Raw genomic sequence first — 18915 nt, 5'->3', positions numbered from 1 at the left:
ATTAAAAGCCCACGCAACAGGGGGTGTGTGAAGAATCCCTTTGCCAAACAGCAACTACATCTTCACCGATCTGGAAATGATGAGATGCTGGTCTGATAAATGGAACATGTCCTTCAGTCCTGGAAAATCTCAGTCTCACAATATCACTCCGGAAGGACCATCAAACGAACCTATTTCCCTGGTCATCCACTGGAAGAGGTTCAGTCTCTTGAACTTTTAGGTCTCGACATGAGCCATGACATATCCTGGGTCCACCATATAGCAAAGCTGCCTGACTAAAAACAGCCGTAGATTGGGCATCCTACGTCGATCCAATCTTTCCTTGGAAAATTGGTGCTACTCAGTCTACAAGGCTTTCATCCATAACTCAATGGGGCTCTGCTCACCATTACGGGTTGGCTCCCCAGCCTCACATCGGTTTCTCCTGGATTATACGGAATGTAAAGCTCTCAAACCTATTGGAATCTTCAGTAATGAGGCTGAAGCACAGGGTCTGTTTCTCTCATCACATGCAGGTCTCTCTTTTCTTCTGTCTGTACTTCTATATTGCTCCCTCTGCTCTCTGACCCTCCCTATCTACCGCAGGATGCATGTGTTCTTCCAGTAGCCCCCAGCCTGCTGAACCTTTAAAAACCACGTTGAGTGCACACCAACTTTTTTTACTCCTCGTTTCTCCCTGTGGGCTGCTCCATCTCTTCTCTCCTCCCTATCCTCCATTCCCTTGATGTTTGTCCCACTGTCAGGTTTACCTTACTCTTCCACAAGCTTTGCTCCTGTAAAGGCCAAAAATGAATAAATTACATGCTGGGTGTCAGTTGTCAGGACAGCAATTTGGCCAGAGTGTAGACAACAATTGCCTACTCTTGGTGAAAGAAAGCATGGGATCTTTGACATCCACCACCAACCACTATTGGCAGACTGGTCTACAGCTTCACAACCTATATGAGGAATGGTACACCCATGGAAAACATCAGGGTGACAGTAAATAGTCGGTCAGAGACGAGGCATCACAAAGGTGAGTACGCTAGTTTTAAGCTTTCCTGCCAGCACAACCTTGAACCAGTTCTGTACAATCCAAGCCCTTTGAGAATGTTTTACCCAATTATTGCCTTGTATATTCCTGGCAGGTTCTGGCCCATGATCGATGACGCCTTGCGACACGCGGCGCTGGACCGTAATGTGGAAGTGAAGCTTTTGACAAGTTGTTGGCCTCACACAAATTTGGCCTCCTTCTTCTTCCTGCAGTCTCTACAAGCCCTTGACGGGATATTTGGCCATGCACATATCAATACGGTACTGAATGCACCAACAACCTCAATTACACCTTAAACAGTAAGAGCAATTTATCAGTTTGGGTCCTGTTTTCCCCCAAAAGACCTATTGCAGTCAAATTGAAATCCCAACCAAGTCTGCTGGACAGTGAGCCAAACTGACATTGAAAGGAGTGTTCATTGCATCAGAGGTAACCAGTTCTCGACGTTGACCAAAATCTAATCAATTTGTTCTTGTCACACATCCAACCTCTCCACCAAGGTTCTTCTGAATCTGTCCACAACTTTGAGATATTCTGCTCACAGACAGGGGTGGAAACATAACCTCCGTCCACCTTTGGTGGCGGAGGCAACTACTGCATGAACACTGCCATAATTTTGTTGTTGTTGTTGTTGTTGTTGTTGAGGACTTGCTTGCGAGGTTTTCTTGAGTTCAACCCAAATTTTCCTGATTTTCATTTGCATGATCTCCTCATATAAAGTACAGCACAGTATATGGTATAATGTGCACATATGCTATATTAGAGGGAGATTAAACCTTGATCTGTTGAAAAACACAACCTCGCTCCTCCATTAACCTCATTGAATGCACAAAAAATAATTAACTCGTTTGAAGAATCTTAAGTTTGCCTCGACACCAGCATGACATAGGATTCCCCAATGCAAAATGTTGATAACCAGCTGTCCATCCATCCACACATTCCCCTTAATCACTCATGCAAAATTCTTATTACAATCTTTTCATCAGCCAGGACATCGGAGGAGAGATCAGGGCAGGTTGAGGAAGGCAGAGTGGATAATAAAAGTGTGAACATATCCCCCAACTAAACCTATTCGTATTCTCAGTGCAAATAAACGAAGTCATAATATCAACCATTATAAGTTTCCATTATGTGACAGAGCGAATAATCTCTGCCATGACACCAAAACCTACAGTTGCACATAGAGTAACAAATATTATATCAGTTATTACCTCCGCCACCGAAGATGGACGCCTGGATGTAGATTATGTTTTCACTCGTCTGTCAGCAAGATATCTCAAAGTTGTGGACAGATTTGGACGAAACTTGTTGGACAGGCTGGGTGTGTGACGAGCACGAATTGATTCGATGTTGGTGAAGATCCGAATCCAGATACTGGAATTTTAAAGTGATTCTTCACCATTGAGAGATCGGGGCCAAAAACGACGGATAGCACAATATCAAAAAGTTAGACAGATTAGGACGAAACTTGGTGGATGAGTTAGTTAGGGGGCAAGAACAAGCCAATTCGATTTTGGTTAATGTCCGGATGCAGATCCAGCCTGTCGGTGAGGTGCGACACGTAAACTTCAACCTGGTGGAGGTATCCGCTACACCGAGTGCCGTTCTCGTTTAAATGTTTCTATTATTTGAGGCATATTGTATTTTTCGCTAAAACGCAGTTTAACAAAGTACAATGAACTCTCCATCCTGCCTCCCCAGAAATTCTTCATTACACCTGCCAGCAAGGAACAGCAGAAGATCCCCTATGCAAGGGTGAACCATAACAAGTACATGGTCACGGATAAGGCAGCCTATATCGGTATGTTTGAAGCCTCCTCTTTCTCACATCCACTCTCCCCCACCCCTCAAAATATTTTCCAATTTAATGAATCCCTCACAAATTTTGCCAAGGTTATTGTCAGCCGTCTGGTGAGTAAATACCATGTTATCATCTCAGACTTGAAGGTAGTAAAACTAGTAATATAGAAGTCACGACGTGTTGCACTATATTTGTAATGACTCATATTTGGCTCCTTATTTTGTGAGCGGTCAAATTAAGTGTTTGTGTATGAGTGTTCAAAATGTCCCCCCCACCCCCCCAAATTATTTTTTTTCAATGATAATGATTATTCCAAATACCCGACTTTTGAAATGACATATGAATGCTAAACGAGGCTTTTCGCGCACGTGCTGTGCGCATCACTTTTAACCTGCCATTGGTCATGCAAAATCTGTAAATCAAATAGTCTTTTTAAACATGATTTTCATCATTTAGACGAGTGGTAATTTCAAGATGGTTAACCATAATTGTTATGTTCCTGAATGCAAATCGGACTCATGGAAATATAGGAATATGAGAAATATCCGTGGATGCGACTGAGAGGTGTTGAGTTCCTATAATTTCCTGTTAGTACAAACGAGCGCACACACACCTCACTTTATCAATAGATACAAAAATCTAATATGATTTCTTATGGCCCCGGAGCCAAACAATATATTTAATACGGCTCTCTTAGCTCCACTATCTCTCTTCCCGCCCCCGACTTCCCAACATGCTTAATAGTAAATATTGTCAGTTCAAACTTACCTTGTGCATTCAAAAGCCTCAGATATGTCCTTCCATTTTTTGTTCAGAAGCACCCAAACCACGTACGTCTACATGGTTAGATCCAGCTCCCACAAGCTTGATGCACTTTCGCATTGCGAAGATACCATTACTTGGTAATGTCAAATAGCATCGTCTTTCCAATTGCAGACGTCCATTTAAATAAAGTACCGAGCCTGCCATGTTCACGTGTGGTAATCCCACAAAATTTAAAGTCCATTCACTGGAAGCGATCTGTCGGGGGTTTGTGTAGCAAAAGTCCATCCACTCAGCCTTGCAGCGGCCCATGTGGTCGGGAGTTTGCAGGTAAGCTGAGAAAGTTCAAACATTTTGTCGTGCAGAGGCACAGCTCTTTCTCACATACTTTACGAAGTATTTTCAGCTTCTTTTAGAAGCTTTGAGACATTTCAGGTAGCAATCCTTATCTCTCTCACACACACACTACTTTCTGGTACCCTGAACACCACCATTTTTAGGAGTTTCTGTGCATGTAAACCAAGTGTTCTGGGGCAAATGATGTTATTTTGAAAGTTATGTGTAGTCCAGCACAGTAAAAAAACAAAAAAAAAAATCACCAAAAATATGAAGTAAATTAATGCAGACTGGCAGGGTGGCCTGAAGGTGCACATACTCAAAGCTGTCGAGCCATCAAAGCTGGATCTGACTCGCTATAAACTGTCATCTCAGTGTTTCACAGGCAGGGCGATTCATCAATGTCTGGACCATCCTTCGGATGGACGTTAAACTCAGCGTCATTGCTGCAACAATCATTGGTGGACATGAGATATTCCACAGTGCCCTTCACGAAGTCTCGGCGAGCTACCACCTGCACCCTGAACAAATTACAAATTCATGTCACCTTCAATTGCACATAAGGCTTGGCCAGCCTGTTCGTTTAACATTTCAGCCAAAAAAGGTCCCTGACCTCCCATCCAAGAAGATGGAAATAATAAGCAGTGGTTGTTGCAGCGAAAAATAATGCTTATCAAATGTATCAACAATTCCCCTCACTGAGAGTTGACAACTACAAAATTTACATACTAGAGACAGTCACATTTAATACATTCAAATGTATAATTATTTGCAACCTAATAGCCATTGGTGACTTTATCCACAGGCACATCCAACTGGTCGAAGGACTATTTCACGAACACGGCTGGCGTTGCCCTGGTCATTAACCAGACGGCTTCATTGGGCCAAGGTCTCACCGTGCAGGAACAGATGCGTGCTGTGTTCCTGAGAGACTGGAACTCGCCTTTCACCGTTGCACCTTCCACACTCGCCGATCTCCAACGGGTGTGCAGACATCCCTGAAAGCTCCATCGGCCTGTTTATACTGCACACTGGCATCCACAGGAAGCCAGAGAGGCTTCCTGGGATAGAGGGTCTATACTTTACTTAAATTGGACGTTCACCTTCTCGCTTCACCAACATGATAGGTAGGGTGGAGCTCTCGGCCAGGGTGGCTAAAAGAAATGTCATCACGTTCCCAAATTTCTTCACATTTTTCAAAAACAAACGTTTTCGTGATCACAAAACTGTGAAATGGAAAATGGCCTCTCGTCTTACCTTAAAATGTGGTTGGTAAAAGAAACATCATTAAAAACAATGCCAATGTTCACCAAATAAAAATACTCACTTCACCATAACCTCACAGGTCCGTAATAGTTTTGAGAAGAAAAGCGAGTAAGTTACGTGTGACGTGAATCCTGGAAATGGATGCCTCGATGCACAAATCTCGGATGATCCCATTCAGCAACCTGGCTGGGCCGGCTTGGATGCAAACACTGGATTATTAAAAACAGACTCCTTCACACCATTCTGGTTGACAAACAATCTAACACTTTTATACAAATGTACTGTCCAACTATCAGGCACGTCTAAAGAAAAACCGAAACCAAACAACTTTGTGTTGATGCAAAACATGTGCTGCTTGCATTGCCAAGAGCTCGTCAAGGCCATCCACTGCACAGAAGGGATTGGTGGTTTGTTTCTTTGTTTACAAATTTTAGCAAGAGCATGTTTTTAAAGTTTAACAATGGCGTGTTTTAGGACAAGTACGTTGCATTGCAAATAAACTGACTTTATTATGATGATCAAACCTTTTGTGCTTTATACACACAAATGAATGAAGAAAAACACTGCAGGAAGTATGCACGTTAAGTATTGCACTCAATAAATAAAACATCTGGGGGAGAGGCCGTCCGTGGCCCTGGGATGAGGAGCATTACAAAAAAAAAGAACAAATACACCGACGGAAATCTGTCGAGCTGGTTGCGGACATCATTTTGGTCCGGCCTCAACGGAGCAAGCTCGGAGCACTGAAAATGCAGCAACAGAGGAAAATATCTCGATACAATGAAAGACGGCATACAAAAGCTGTATAATTATATTACCAAGTTACTGGATCTGCACTATAAGAGTGGGGAGGAAGGGGGAGAGGAAGGAAACGTTTCCTTCAGTACTGGAATGGAAGTCGGGAGGGGGATGAGAAGGAGTTAAAAAAATTTTTTTGGCATCTGTGTACGTAATATGCAGAGGCCTCTCAACAAATGAAGCAGGAAAAGAAGTGGCAATACAGAATGATGGAATAACACGGAGAGAACTACTTTGTTTTTGTTCTTCCATCTTTTACATGAAAATCTTTCTTTGGCGAAGAGCCATGTTGTGCGATCCCAAAGAAGATGTATACTTTCCGATTTGAGCAAGAATGACAAACTCTGTTACGAGAGTCTTCCTGGTGATTAACGAAGCTCGAAACAAAGTGTTGCGTCACAGTTTCATCACAACCACTAAACATTGCCAAAAAAAAACAACATTCATTCAGGGATTAACAGCTCGGTGTGGAAGAACTTCACTTACCCATCCACCCTTCACTCCTACCGTCACTCTTTCCATTAACATTTCAGCAAAGGAGGTAAACCAATGACAGCAAATCAAAGACTGCATTATAATTTCTAAAAAAAATGAAATGATGACAATTTAATTTAAAAGCAAGTATACTTTCTTTTTTTTGATGGGATGAGGAGTACATTTATTTTGGTGGGAGTCACTCACAGTCCCTCAAGTCGTGAAGAACAATCATCACAACCCAATGTTTTGTCCACGTCTCCAAGCAAACACCTCTGATGGAAATCTATCCTGCTGGTTGAGGACATCATTTTGATTCTTCCTTCACAGAGCAAGCTCTGAGCACCAACGGTGGTCTGTGCTAGAGAGGCGAGTAAAACGACCGTGGCATGATACCCTGCGCCAGGTCGTGGCGCACCTCCCACCTGAGAGCGAGCCGTTTCTTCTCCGTGGGTACGACATAATGGTTCAGCGTCACCGCATGCTGGGGTTTCTGGGGAGGGGGTTGATAAGTGTAACGCCTGCAATGTCCTTGTGTTATTTATAAACCGAGTAATGGTAAGAACTCATTGACAGGTTACTTGTGGCATTTATAATCATTTGCACAAAGAAACTGTACATGTAATGTATGTGCTTAACGAGTTGGATTTTTACCCCCGCCTTTCCTCCCATTTTCTTCCACCAATCTGCTCCCTCCCTTTCATTAATTTTAGCATATGATCGCCTGGGTGAGCTTGACGGGGAGATCGGTGAAAAGCTGGCTGAAGTGGGCTGGGCACATGGTGTGGATGGGGGAAGAGAGAATGGCAAAGAGAGTGGATGGGTTGAGGGATGAAAAGAGGTCGTTGGAGTTGAGTTGGGAAGATTGTGTGTGAGGAGGAATATCTTTAAGGTTGGATGGTTGGAGAATTAAGAGAGTCGGCTGAGGACAGGGGGAAGTGGAGGACTATTATGGTCAGAAGGTTGGTGCCATTGCAGCTCACACTTCGTAAGAGGAGGAGGGGGAGGAGAAGAAGACAACCACCCAAGGCCTTTTCTTCTTCTTTTTTTTTAATCTACATACATAATATGCAGATGGCTCCTTGCATTTCTGGCAAGCACTGTCAAACAAGACTTCGAAGTAAACAATAAATTATTAAATTCCCGCGAGCAATAAGGTTAAAAAGTTGCCAGGAGCAAGTTGGCAGGCATTGTTTGCATTCCGTCGCACTTTTGGTCCCTACACTCAGATACGAGCAACAGATAAGTGCACTATTAAAATAAATATATATATATATATATATATATATTTTTAATTTGGTTTCAAATAAGCAGTTCTCTATTAAGCTGTGAATGTGTGTGTTTGGAAATACCTGAAAAACCTCATCTTTGTACCACATCTGCTCCTGGAAAAAAAAAAAAAAAAAGGGGAACGTTGAAGTTCTCGGCAGAGAACTTTCTAACGCACAAAGTACAGTACAAGTGGTTCGACTTACACCTGCAAACATCCAAACGAGTACTCCGCAAATTGTTTTCGTTCCGTACAGAGTCAAAAAAACACAAAAACATGAACCATTCTCACAAGGAAGTAGTTAGTGTACACTTTTGTTTTTCCCTTAAAGTATTTGCAAATGCATGACATCAAGTCTTACTCTTGCGGAAGCAATGCATTTGGGATGCTGGAATATGATTTTGATTTGATTAGATGATTAGTCAACAGATGTCAGATCTTCACAACCACGGCATGTGCAACTCATTCATCGGGATCATCGGACCGTACTCTTCACAGAGCGTCGGGTGCTGCAGAAGCAGGCTCTTGGTGAGGGGTTATGCTGGTGGGATTGTGATTTCCTTCCTCGCAGTCAGTCAATGCAAAGGGCTGGCAGCAGGATGGCCTGGAGGTAAGCACACTCACCTGTGAGCAGTCTAGCCTGGGTTTGAATCTCGGCCCAGCTACAAACTGTCATCCTGGTGTCTCGCAGGCAGCGTAATTCATCAATGAATGTGCCGTACCCTGGATGGATGTTAAACTGGGTATCCTGTCTGCCGGCATTAGCTGGTGGACGTTAAAGATCCCACGGTGTCCTTTTTGAAGAGTAGGGCAAGCTATCACTGGCACAGTGACCAAATTACAAATTCCTGCCGTAACCTGCAGAGGGAACAACCGTGCCCTCAGCCAACGATGCTACTCAGTCTTGTGATGAATACGAAAGGCCGTCGTCAAGGCTGGAATTTTGTAATATGTTCAGGGTGAAACCGATAACTCTGCTACTCTCTGCAAAAATAACCGTGGGATCTTCAAGGTTCACCAACGACTGATGCTGGCAGACAGGTCCTCCGGCTTAACAACTTCTGATGGATGGCGCACACATTACTGCCTCGATGGGAATACTAATTTAACACCATGACAGTGCAGATTCTGTAATGTTGTGCCAACAACCGGAAATAACCGAAGAGTTAAACATTCAAGCAGCTAAAAGCCACACGAACAGTGGTTCAATATGCAATGAAAATGGAACTCCTGCTCAATCGATATATTCAAGTAACCAGATTTCTCCGTCCATCCCTCCTTCATGCTTTTTTTTTAGCTGGGACATCAGTATGGCGTTATATATATATATATATATATATATATATATATATATATATATATATATATATATATATATATATATATATATATATATATATATATATATATATATATATATATATTTATATATTTATATATATATATTTATATATATATATATATATATATATATATATATATATATATATATATATATATATATATATATATATATATATATATATATATATATATATATATATATAGACGCGGATTCGCGCCCGCCGGCGTGCGAACGGCCACGTAACTCGAATCGCGGCACGTCGCCCACTGGACGGACAATCCAGTCGTGACCCTCTCGGACTAACGCCGGGAACCAGTCACGGGTGGACCTTTCGGTCTCACCGCGATCGTGCCAATCAGCCCCCGCGTGGGATAGGGTTGCTCGCCAAATTCGACCTACCTAAGTACCCACACGGAGGGTAGACCGGGCGATCGCACCTCGCCGCAGGTCGACTTCGGACACGGGCCACTTAAGCGACCCGTTCCGTACTATCGGGATAACCGAGCGGTGTTATTCGTCGACCTCGACGGTTCGATTAATTATCGGGCGTCTTAACCCACGACCAACCCTTTACGTGAAGCAAGATGAGGGTTCAATGAAAGAAATGACGAAGCGAAGCGGGAAAACAGTTCAATAATAAGCACATTTATTTCGCGATGAACGGAAAGCACACATATACAATTCCACCAAAAGCACATGGAAAAGAAGAAGACAAAAAGCAAATGCGACAATGCAGATCTATCCGACTACCGGGCACTCGGCAACACTTATACAATTTTACTTCACAGACGGCGCCGACAACACACATTCCCAAAGCAAAAGAAAAGAGAACCACCCTCCAGGATGAGGGGGTAGGCGGGCCTGGGGCCGAGACCGTGTCGGGCCTACCCGTCTGATGATGAGACGCGGAGCGGCGGTGGTGCCTCAACTCCGCGGGCCTCGCGGACAGTGTCTGGTAGGGGGTAGGAAGGGGGCCCCCTTTTGTCGCACTATCTCAGCGCGGGGGGAAACAGGAGGGGGTTGCTGATGCTCGGGGAAAGGAGGATTTCACAAAATCGCGGGTCCCGCGACGAGCGTCTCCACCACGACCTCAGTCGCACCGCCGGCCTTTCTCTCCGCAGTTCCCCGAATCCGACGCGAGCACCCCCTCGTCCGCCTTCGCCGCTGCCTCTCCACAGCTCCGTCCTCTTCACTCCGACTCCGCGAACTCCCAACTGCACTGAACTCTTCCTCCGCTTCCAACTCAACTCTTCCTCCTGCGAACTCAACTGCCTGACGAACGCAGTCGTTTTTATAAGCCCCGTGGCTTCGCTCTTTCATCTTTGACCCTCTGCCTCCGACCTTTCACCTCGCTCCCCATTGGCCCGAGGAAAAGTGGGCGTGAATGCTTTTTGATCCATGAATTTGCATATAGCGACCGCCCTCCAACGCCCTGGAGGCGGGGCCAAACCGCCCCTCGCTCACCGATTGGACGGAACAAAAGTGGGCGTGAGCCCTTTTTGATCCGTTTTTCTGCGGAAAGTCCGCGATGCTTTTGAACACGCTGCTCGGTGCGCGCTCTACACGAGTCCAGCATCGGTGCCCACGAGTGGCGCGAGATGACGGTGATGCGATGGTGGCGAGTTGTGACGGTAAAGGTCGTGGCGGTTGTGGTGAAGCGGCGTTGTGGTTGGTGGTTGTTGTGATGGCTGTTGAGACGTGGTTGGTGGTGGTAATAATGGCGGTTGGTCCAAAATAAAGATAATAAAAGAAAAACGGCTATCCTGAAGAGTCACAGCCCTCATGAATGACATTTATTCCCTCCAGACAACGGGTTTGGGCCTAACTACACATATACTTACCGAGATATCTCACCTTAGGGACCTGAATGGTGGTTTGCGAATTTGGTCAACCACAACAATATATATATATATATATATATATATATATATATATATATATATATATATATATATATATATATATATATATATATATATATATATATATATATATATATATATATATACATATATATACATATATATATCTTCTTCTTCTTTCGGCTGCTCCCGTTAGGGGTCGCCACAGCGGATCATCCATATGATCCGCATTGTGATTTGGCACATGTTTTATGCCGGATGCCCTTCCTGACGCAACCCTGGTCGCCTCTTACGACACAGGGATATGGTACACCTATTTTAACCGGAGTATACACCGGCCCAGTACACTGGTACTCATTTCGCCGACCTCGGAAGGATGACAGGCTGAGTCAACCCCCTGGTGTATTAATTCAGTGGCCCAACGGGGCTTGAACTCAGGACCTTTTGGATCCCAAGCCGCTGCCCTCACCACTGCGCCAACACCAGGCATTATATATATATATATATATATATATATATATATATATATATATATATATATATATATATATATATATATATATATATATTCATATATAACGCTCGGCTCGGTCTTTACGGCGGTGTATTATTCATAACTCAATGGGAATTGCATTTTATAACTTGGAAAAAACCCCCCCCCTCAAACCAACGCAACTAACGTCTGATCCTTGGGAACAAAACAAATTCATAAATATAATTTCTGGGGGGATAAGTGTGTGTATTATTAAAATCAACGCTGGGTTGTTATCAGGAAACAAAATATTTCTGCTTCCAAACCAGCTTTTCCTGTCGCAAAGGATTATGGACATTCGGTGAGAAAAAACAAACAAACTCACAATATGACAGTCTAGAAGTATGAGCAAGGGAATGTGTGTGCTGAGCAAGAACAGTTTTCATCAGCTACCTATAATGATGGAACACTACCTTAGGTAGTTCACCAACTGCACACATTTCTGAGCTCATGAATTGTGCACATTGCGGTACATTCCTCCATCCATATTCATGATCCCTACTACCCCCAAATTACCCCATTTCCAACCAAACACTCCCTTTTTCCAGGGTTTTTTTTTTCTTTCCATCCTCCCCTTAATCACCTCTGAGTTTGTTGGTTCCCTCCACTCCCCTCTCCATCATTTGATTTGTTCCTTTTCGTGTCATTGTTCCAGTCCCCTTCCTCCTGTGTTTCACATGTGCAGCTCGTTCACCTAGATGTGTCCTTCGCCTCCTCCCATTGATCTCACTCTCACTTCTCTGCTGTTAGTATTTCCCCCTTTCCATTTTCTTCCATTCTTTACTGCTCCAGCTCTTCTATGGGCCTCGACCATGCATACAACAAAGCCATCAGGATGTGTCACTCTTGTCACATGTTGTGATGGGTTTGCCATCGTGATTTGTGGCCAGCAAGAACTCTTGTTTGCATTGCTATCGACTTGGCAAAACAAAAGATAAATTGTTCTCTCCATCACTCCTACTCTTCTCTCTAATCTAAAATATGATATTGCAGGACAACTCAACCCCACGCTCTTCCAAGTTGGAAAGTCCAGGCACACTTCTCAAGGGAGCATGACCTGATCACAAAATAATACTGACACTTCCAGGTTGGATGCCAAATCATGACATGCCATCCTTTAGAGTTTCGAGGGAACATTGAGTAGGCTGTCCATCCATCCATCGGGACCATACTCTGTGCAGAGTGTTGGTGCTGCCTAAGCAGTCTCCTGGGCTATTGGGCACAATTCTGGACGGGTCGCCACTCCGACACAGGATCCCAGCAAGCTGATACTCATTTTTCTGACCTCAGAAGGATGACAGGCTGAGTCAACTTCACCTGGTGTTAATTCAAAGGTAAAAAATAGAGCCTCAAACTCAGGACCCTAAGGTCTCAACCCAGCCCCCTCAACCACAAAGCCAACACCAACCTTAAGACCAACATATATTGGTGTGCAAATGTTTCAACGGTCAACATACAATCACTGTGCAGCTCACACGATTCACAGCTTGTCTCTTGTTACGGAGTACCATTAATCACCCACTTGCATTTTTAGGTTCACTCCGAGGAGATGGCCTTCAATTCAATTTGCATCAACTAGTTTTGTCTTATTGATGAAAACGTGGCTAAAATAATCATTGAAACAGGTGCTGCTGAGAATGCTCAAAAATCATTGCACCTCAACTCTTGTTTCGTGGTTTACGAGGCTGGCGTGCACAGGTGCAAGCGGTGCGATTTGTATGGCTCGTTCATACGATTTAACCAGTCAGAGCTTTTTATCAAGATCAAATGCACCTCAATATGTTGTGGAACCACTCGGCTTCGCCGAGCCAATCCAGAAAGTACAATAAAAGTTTTTAAAACTATAAAACATGAAATTTGGTGCCGTGCCATGTGACATCACAAACCCTCACCCTAATTTGCCATCTGAGGTGCTTCCTGGGATTTTCTCCTGGTGGCTGGAAATTCTCCCACTCCTCCTTGTACTGAAAATACCTGCCGGATAGGATAACAAAAGCATTGCAGTGCTATCGTGAGATGTACAAATTGCACGGTAGCTTGGGGTACGAAAACAATTATGCACAACGGTTTCTTGAAATATTCAATTTTTACCATCACCAGAGAGGGGATGGCATTTGAGTCCATTTGTTGGTTTGTCATCTCTCCACACAGAATGTGAGTACGTCCATTAATTACACTCTATTGTTAATGATAATTCGACATAATGATAATATGATAACTAGCAAATATAACCCATCGCTTTGCTGATGGGGACATTAAGGGAGGGGAGAGGAGGGAAGGGGATTGAGGCAGGGTGGGGGAGCGAGGAGGGGTGGGGGGGTGATGGAGAAGGGTGGGGAGGGGAGTGAGGAGGGGTGCCAAAAGGGAAGGCAGCATGAGGGGAGGGTCCATCCGGACATAACAACTGTCTGGACACAACCACCGCCCGGCCACGTGCAGAGATAACCACATTCGGATGACGGGTACACTAATTGGATGAGGGAGAGGATAGGGAGACCGAGGAGGGGTGGGGGAGCAAGGAAGCAGGGGGGAGAGTGAGGAGGGGCAAAAAAAAAAAAATCAGTAAACAATGTCAATAAAACGGATAACAAATAAAAACATTAAAATTAATTGCTTTTCAAAAAGTGTTGTCATGATTGGGGTTGGATACAGTACATATATTGCTTGTGGCAGTAGGCTTGTTCAGGTGTGGCAGGCTGCCCAGTGGAGGTTGAAGGCTCAGAAGATGAAATGGAGGCTGAATCGCTTGGGATTTTTTTTGAAGAACTTCATAATGGAGACGAGTGGCTGCCTTAATTTTCTGTTCGCCGACCTCCTTGTAACATTTCAGGACATTCTCAATCTCCCTCCGCACCTTGGAACTTCTCATGCAGTCGGGATCATGCTCAGCAAGATCCACTTGCTCAGGACGACAGAGCACGAGCCACTCGCTCAGGATGACAGAGCACGAACCACTCGCTCAGGACGACGGAGCACGAACCACTCGCTCAGGACGACGTGGTACGGCAAAAGCGTCCACAGCGAGTGAACGATTTGCTAAGAATGATGTAGTATTGTTGTTGTTCGATGAAATCTGCACGGTAGCAAAAAACGCGTTCGCAGAATAAGATCTACCTTGTGGCCACTGCCGACTGTACATCCCGATCGGGACACGAACTAGACCGCCATCAACTGGAGGGCGCTTGGCACGTGACTTAAGAACTCAAGCAAGCACTCCAATTAAGTGGTTGAAAAGGCCAGCTGGCTTGGCAAGTGATAGCTAGGTCTGAATGTCCAAACTATGTCTGACCGACAAATGAACACTTTTTGTAGGAGTCGGAACTGCTGCTAAGTTCAATTCTGGAGATTAAATTTTGTAATTTGGCTCAGATTAAGAGATTCCCGAGGTCATGGCATGTGCGGAAATGACACAAACCCATGAACACTGGCGTCTCCAAGCGTTCATAAGCATTGCAATGTACCCAGCGATTCGTAGCGATGATGAACAGGCATTTGATAATACCAGTTAGGAAAGTGGAAAGGAGGGGGAAGGGGGGGGGAAATCATAAGGAAATCGTTACAGTCTGTTCCAAGTCAGTGCATGATTGAGCAGGCCAAAAAACATGGCGGCTTCAGACCCCAGCGAGGTAACCCAGGATATGCCTCAAGAACCCAGAGAGCGAGGTGGCTGAGGATATGCATGATGAAGGATATAATTAAATCAGGCCATTAATTATCTTCAAAGGAGGTGTTTTAATTAACCCAAACACCAAAGTTTCACTCTTGCCCTTCCTTGGAGTTCCCTTAATATGCATGCAAAGTTTCAGGCTGCTAGGTTTCATGGTTGTGGAGCTATGGACACGCACGCACGCACGCACGCACACTTTTCCGACCGCATGGATCATCAGCTGGGCACCGTTCTTCCTCGAGGTTTCGATACTTTCAGCCCAGAACCTCTCCAAATGGCGGATCCATAACCCCAGTCGCAGGTCCACATCAGTAGATTACTCAACATCAGTTGCGTCCAAGCAATCAGTCAACCAAAGCTTTTCACAAATGTTTAAGAATCAAATCAATCCATAAGAAACAACATCGTGGCTTTTCCACCAAAAGATAATGGTACGAATCTATACCGTATACTTCTACAAATTTCGCTACATTCAAAGATCAAGCCCATTCCCGAGATTTTCAACAGGTAAACATGAATATGGAAGGCCATACTGAAGTCTTTTTGTGGATGATGTTTGAGTGATTGTATCTGTTTAAAATGCAATGATACTTCATGTTTCAGACTTCTCATCACTGAAAACATACATGTATATGTAGCCGTTTACCATAGTTATTGCGCATGCGTTCTGTCGGCGGCAATACGAATCTTTACACAGTAGACAGCTTTACACAGTAGGCAGGAATTAAGGAAAATGGTGCTTGTTTGGTACAAAGTTTCTGTTTAAAATGGAAAGGAACTAGAATTTTAACAATTCTGATCCCTCAAAGTGCTAATGTCAACTCTAAAAATAACTTTGTAGTTACATTGTAAGTTCGCCATATTGGTGGCCATTTTAGAAAACGGCAACTGCTTCGCAGGCATGGATCATTTACCCAATATGAAATTGAAATATTCAAGTTGCTCATGTTTTAAAAAAAAACACAAACAAACCCAGAACTAGCCTTTTAAAATAGATCTGGGGCTCGTTTATACGCAAATGTAAGTGTGTTGGCCTGGCTGGTGGCCATCCTGGAAAATGGCCACTTGATGAAAAAATTTCCAGATGTCTCTGTTATGGAGATTTATTTGAAAGATGTGTCCTGAACATGTGTATCAAATATGGGGCTTGTACCCCAAAGTGCACAATAGTCTCTATATAGGGAACCAAGACTCCTCACTATTTGCGCCCGTAAATCTCCGGGTACGGGGTTTTCTCCGCCGGTAGGTCAAATCTGCAACTGCTCCGTTCAACTCGATCAAAGCTAAGTTTTCCGAACCAGATCTGTCGTGGATTGTACATCGCTCCTGCACAATTCCATATCCAGGCGTTGCATGACATCGCCGGGCGCCGCAAAGGAGTACTCAGTTGTCACTCCGTTTGTTACTTACGAAATCTAAAGATTTCGTTTCTGTTTGTTTGTTTGTGTGTCTGTTTGTTTGTAGGCACGATAACTCGAGAACGGAAGAAGCTACGAATGTCAAATTACACCACGTGATTCAGGAGGGTGATGGCTAGCGCTGATTAGATTTTGGTCAAAATCGGTCAAAGGTCAAGGTCACAGTGAGGTCAAACATAATTCCGTAAATTCATGTGGAGAAATGGAGTATTTTTGCTTCGCTCGACATTATGAGTTCGTTTTAACTTCGATTTTAATTTTGTCTTCGGTTTTTGCGATCGCTTAGGACGCTTAAAACTCGGTTGTCGAAATTCTGGTAAAAATCGGATGTTTTGGAGACGTTTTAAGATTGTATAAAAAATATTTCACTCGACGCGTCACGGGTCGTCACGTGATGCAGTGCGCTCGAGCAGACGCGTCGTTGAGTCACGTAAAGGTTTTCCGTGTGCGCGCTGATGGTGTTTTCGATAAAGATGGTGTTTGAAAGTCATTTTTTATCCCAATAAAGGTTATCGTCGCATGCCTGACTCGCTGAGCCGTCGGATTATGTAAAGATTGTTGGTGGATGGCCGAATATTACGGTTTTGTGATTGATAAAATAATTGCGTGGAGAAATGGAGATTTTTGCTTCGGTCGACGTTACGATTTTTGATGGTTTGGTACAGAATCATCGTAGAAACTTCTGGTTTGTGTCGCTACCTTCTCCAGAGACAGCTTTTATTAGACAAGGTCAGAGGTCAAGTTGACGATTTCGTAAGTACCAGTCTATGACTGCTTGTTTGTTAATTGCCGGAATCCTTCGGATTTCGACAATTATGTTGGTCGGTTGTGTGTGTCATTCTGTGTGTCTGTCTGTGTGTTTGTTTTCCCTGCAGCAGCCACACCGTTTCAGCGATCATGACCAAACTGGGTACAGATGTCGGCCATGGTACAACTTAGACACTTGTCGTTTTTGGTGAATCTAGGTCAAAGGTCAAGGTCAAGGTCACCGAAAAACCGAAATTCTTATTTTCGCAATAATGTCCGCTAAAATGGTCGTATAGACTTCAAACCAAATCCAAAATGTGCATCTTCCAATACTGCATCCAACCATATGTCTCATTGGGGTGTCACACCAACACCCTTCTTAGCGGTCGGGGGTCGAATATCGGGAGGGGGGGGTTGGGTCAAAACTTTCAAATTGCGATAAAATGCTATTTCAAGTCCGATTGACTTCCAAGTTATGATCATGACCAAACTAAGTGCTATAACTCATTAAACAGTAGCATTATCGACTTATAAGAACCAAATTTATTTCCAGGTTTTTGTTTTTTCAGAGATCATTGAGATATTATGACAAAGTTATTCCAGCAATTCCTTGCTCAATGAGCAATTTCATTTGTTTGTTTGTTTGTCCGGGCGATATCTCAGCCATCCTTTGAGCTCGGAAGCTGAAATTTGGGGAGAAAAGTGAAGATGTGCTTTGGCAAAAACGGTATTTTTGATTTATTGATTAATCAATTAATTGATTAACTACTTAATTATTATCGATTTATTTATTATATTTCTCATCTGGGCAATATCTCGGGCACCTTTTAAGCTCGGAAGCTGATATTTGGACACGGCAATGAACAAGTGATTTGGCTATAAAGGGTATTTTTCATTTAATTGATTAATCAATTAATCGATTAATTTTCTTTCTTGCTTGTCCGGGCAATATCTGAGCCATCCTTTGAGCTCGGAAGCTGAAATTTGGGGACAAAAGTGAAGAAGTGCTTTGGTGAAAAAAAAGTTTATTTTTTGATTCATCAATTAATTGATAATGTAATGAACGATTTATTAATTATTTATTCTACTTTTTCATCCTGGCAATATCTCAAGCACCTTTTGAGCTCGGAAGCCGATATTTGGACATGACCATGAACAATGATTTGACTATAAATGGTATTTTTGATTGAATAAATAATCAATGAATTATTAATTTTTTCGATTACTTACTAAATTTTCAAAAAGTTACAGATTCGGATGAAAGTGGTGGTTTCGGTGTGCTATTAGCCAATTGATTAAGAAATTAATTATTTTACGATTTATATATTTCAATTCTGCAATTAATTAATTATTGTACACCACTCCCTCCCAATTCCAACTCCATGTGCTGCAAGGTGATGTTGTGCGCTGGAGGATTGTTATTTATTTGGCATGAGGGCAGTGTACTTTGAATGTACCGATAACTCGGTACATTTGAAAGCGGTGTACTTTGAAACACCGGCCACTCGAGTATATGGAAGTTTGAATAGCGACTGGTAAAGCGGCCGCTCGGGTTCAAAGGGTTAACGTCCACCAACTAATGCCAGCAAACGGGATTCCCGTTT

At 43.4% G+C, this 18915-nt stretch overlaps 2 protein-coding genes across 15 annotated transcripts in view; one reads left to right on the top strand and one right to left on the bottom strand.

Annotated features, from left to right (window-relative positions):
* The window catches only part of LOC147020773 (5'-3' exonuclease PLD3-like), a 72092-nt gene extending 66371 nt beyond the window's left edge, over window positions 1–5721 (top strand). For all 4 annotated transcript variants that reach the window (XM_085896392.1, XM_085896393.1, XM_085896395.1 and 1 more), the window contains 3 exons: window positions 1128–1293; window positions 2735–2834; window positions 4738–5721. In XM_085896392.1, the coding sequence (XP_085752518.1) occupies window positions 1128–1293; window positions 2735–2834; window positions 4738–4934 (463 nt within the window). In that variant the 3' untranslated portion in view covers window positions 4935–5721. The remainder of the gene's footprint in view (window positions 1–1127; window positions 1294–2734; window positions 2835–4737) is intronic.
* Window positions 5722–6330: 609 nt separating this feature from the next.
* The window catches only part of HYLS1 (HYLS1 centriolar and ciliogenesis associated), a 39412-nt gene continuing 26827 nt past the window's right edge, over window positions 6331–18915 (bottom strand). For all 11 annotated transcript variants that reach the window (XM_085896402.1, XM_085896401.1, XM_085896404.1 and 8 more), the window contains 3 exons: window positions 13372–13453; window positions 7823–7855; window positions 6331–6963 (listed from right to left, as the gene is read on the bottom strand). In XM_085896402.1, coding sequence (XP_085752528.1) covers window positions 6832–6963; window positions 7823–7855; window positions 13372–13453 — 247 coding nt within the window. In that variant the 3' untranslated portion in view covers window positions 6331–6831. The remainder of the gene's footprint in view (window positions 6964–7822; window positions 7856–13371; window positions 13454–18915) is intronic.

This window comes from Eptatretus burgeri, chromosome 9 (genome assembly GCF_056783735.1).
Source record: "Eptatretus burgeri isolate ZD-2024b chromosome 9, Ebu_testis_v1, whole genome shotgun sequence".
Classification (NCBI taxonomy): Eukaryota; Metazoa; Chordata; class Myxini; order Myxiniformes; family Myxinidae; genus Eptatretus; species Eptatretus burgeri.
The sequence above is the reverse complement of the archived record's forward strand: the minus strand, read 5'-3'. Positions and strand labels throughout refer to the sequence as shown.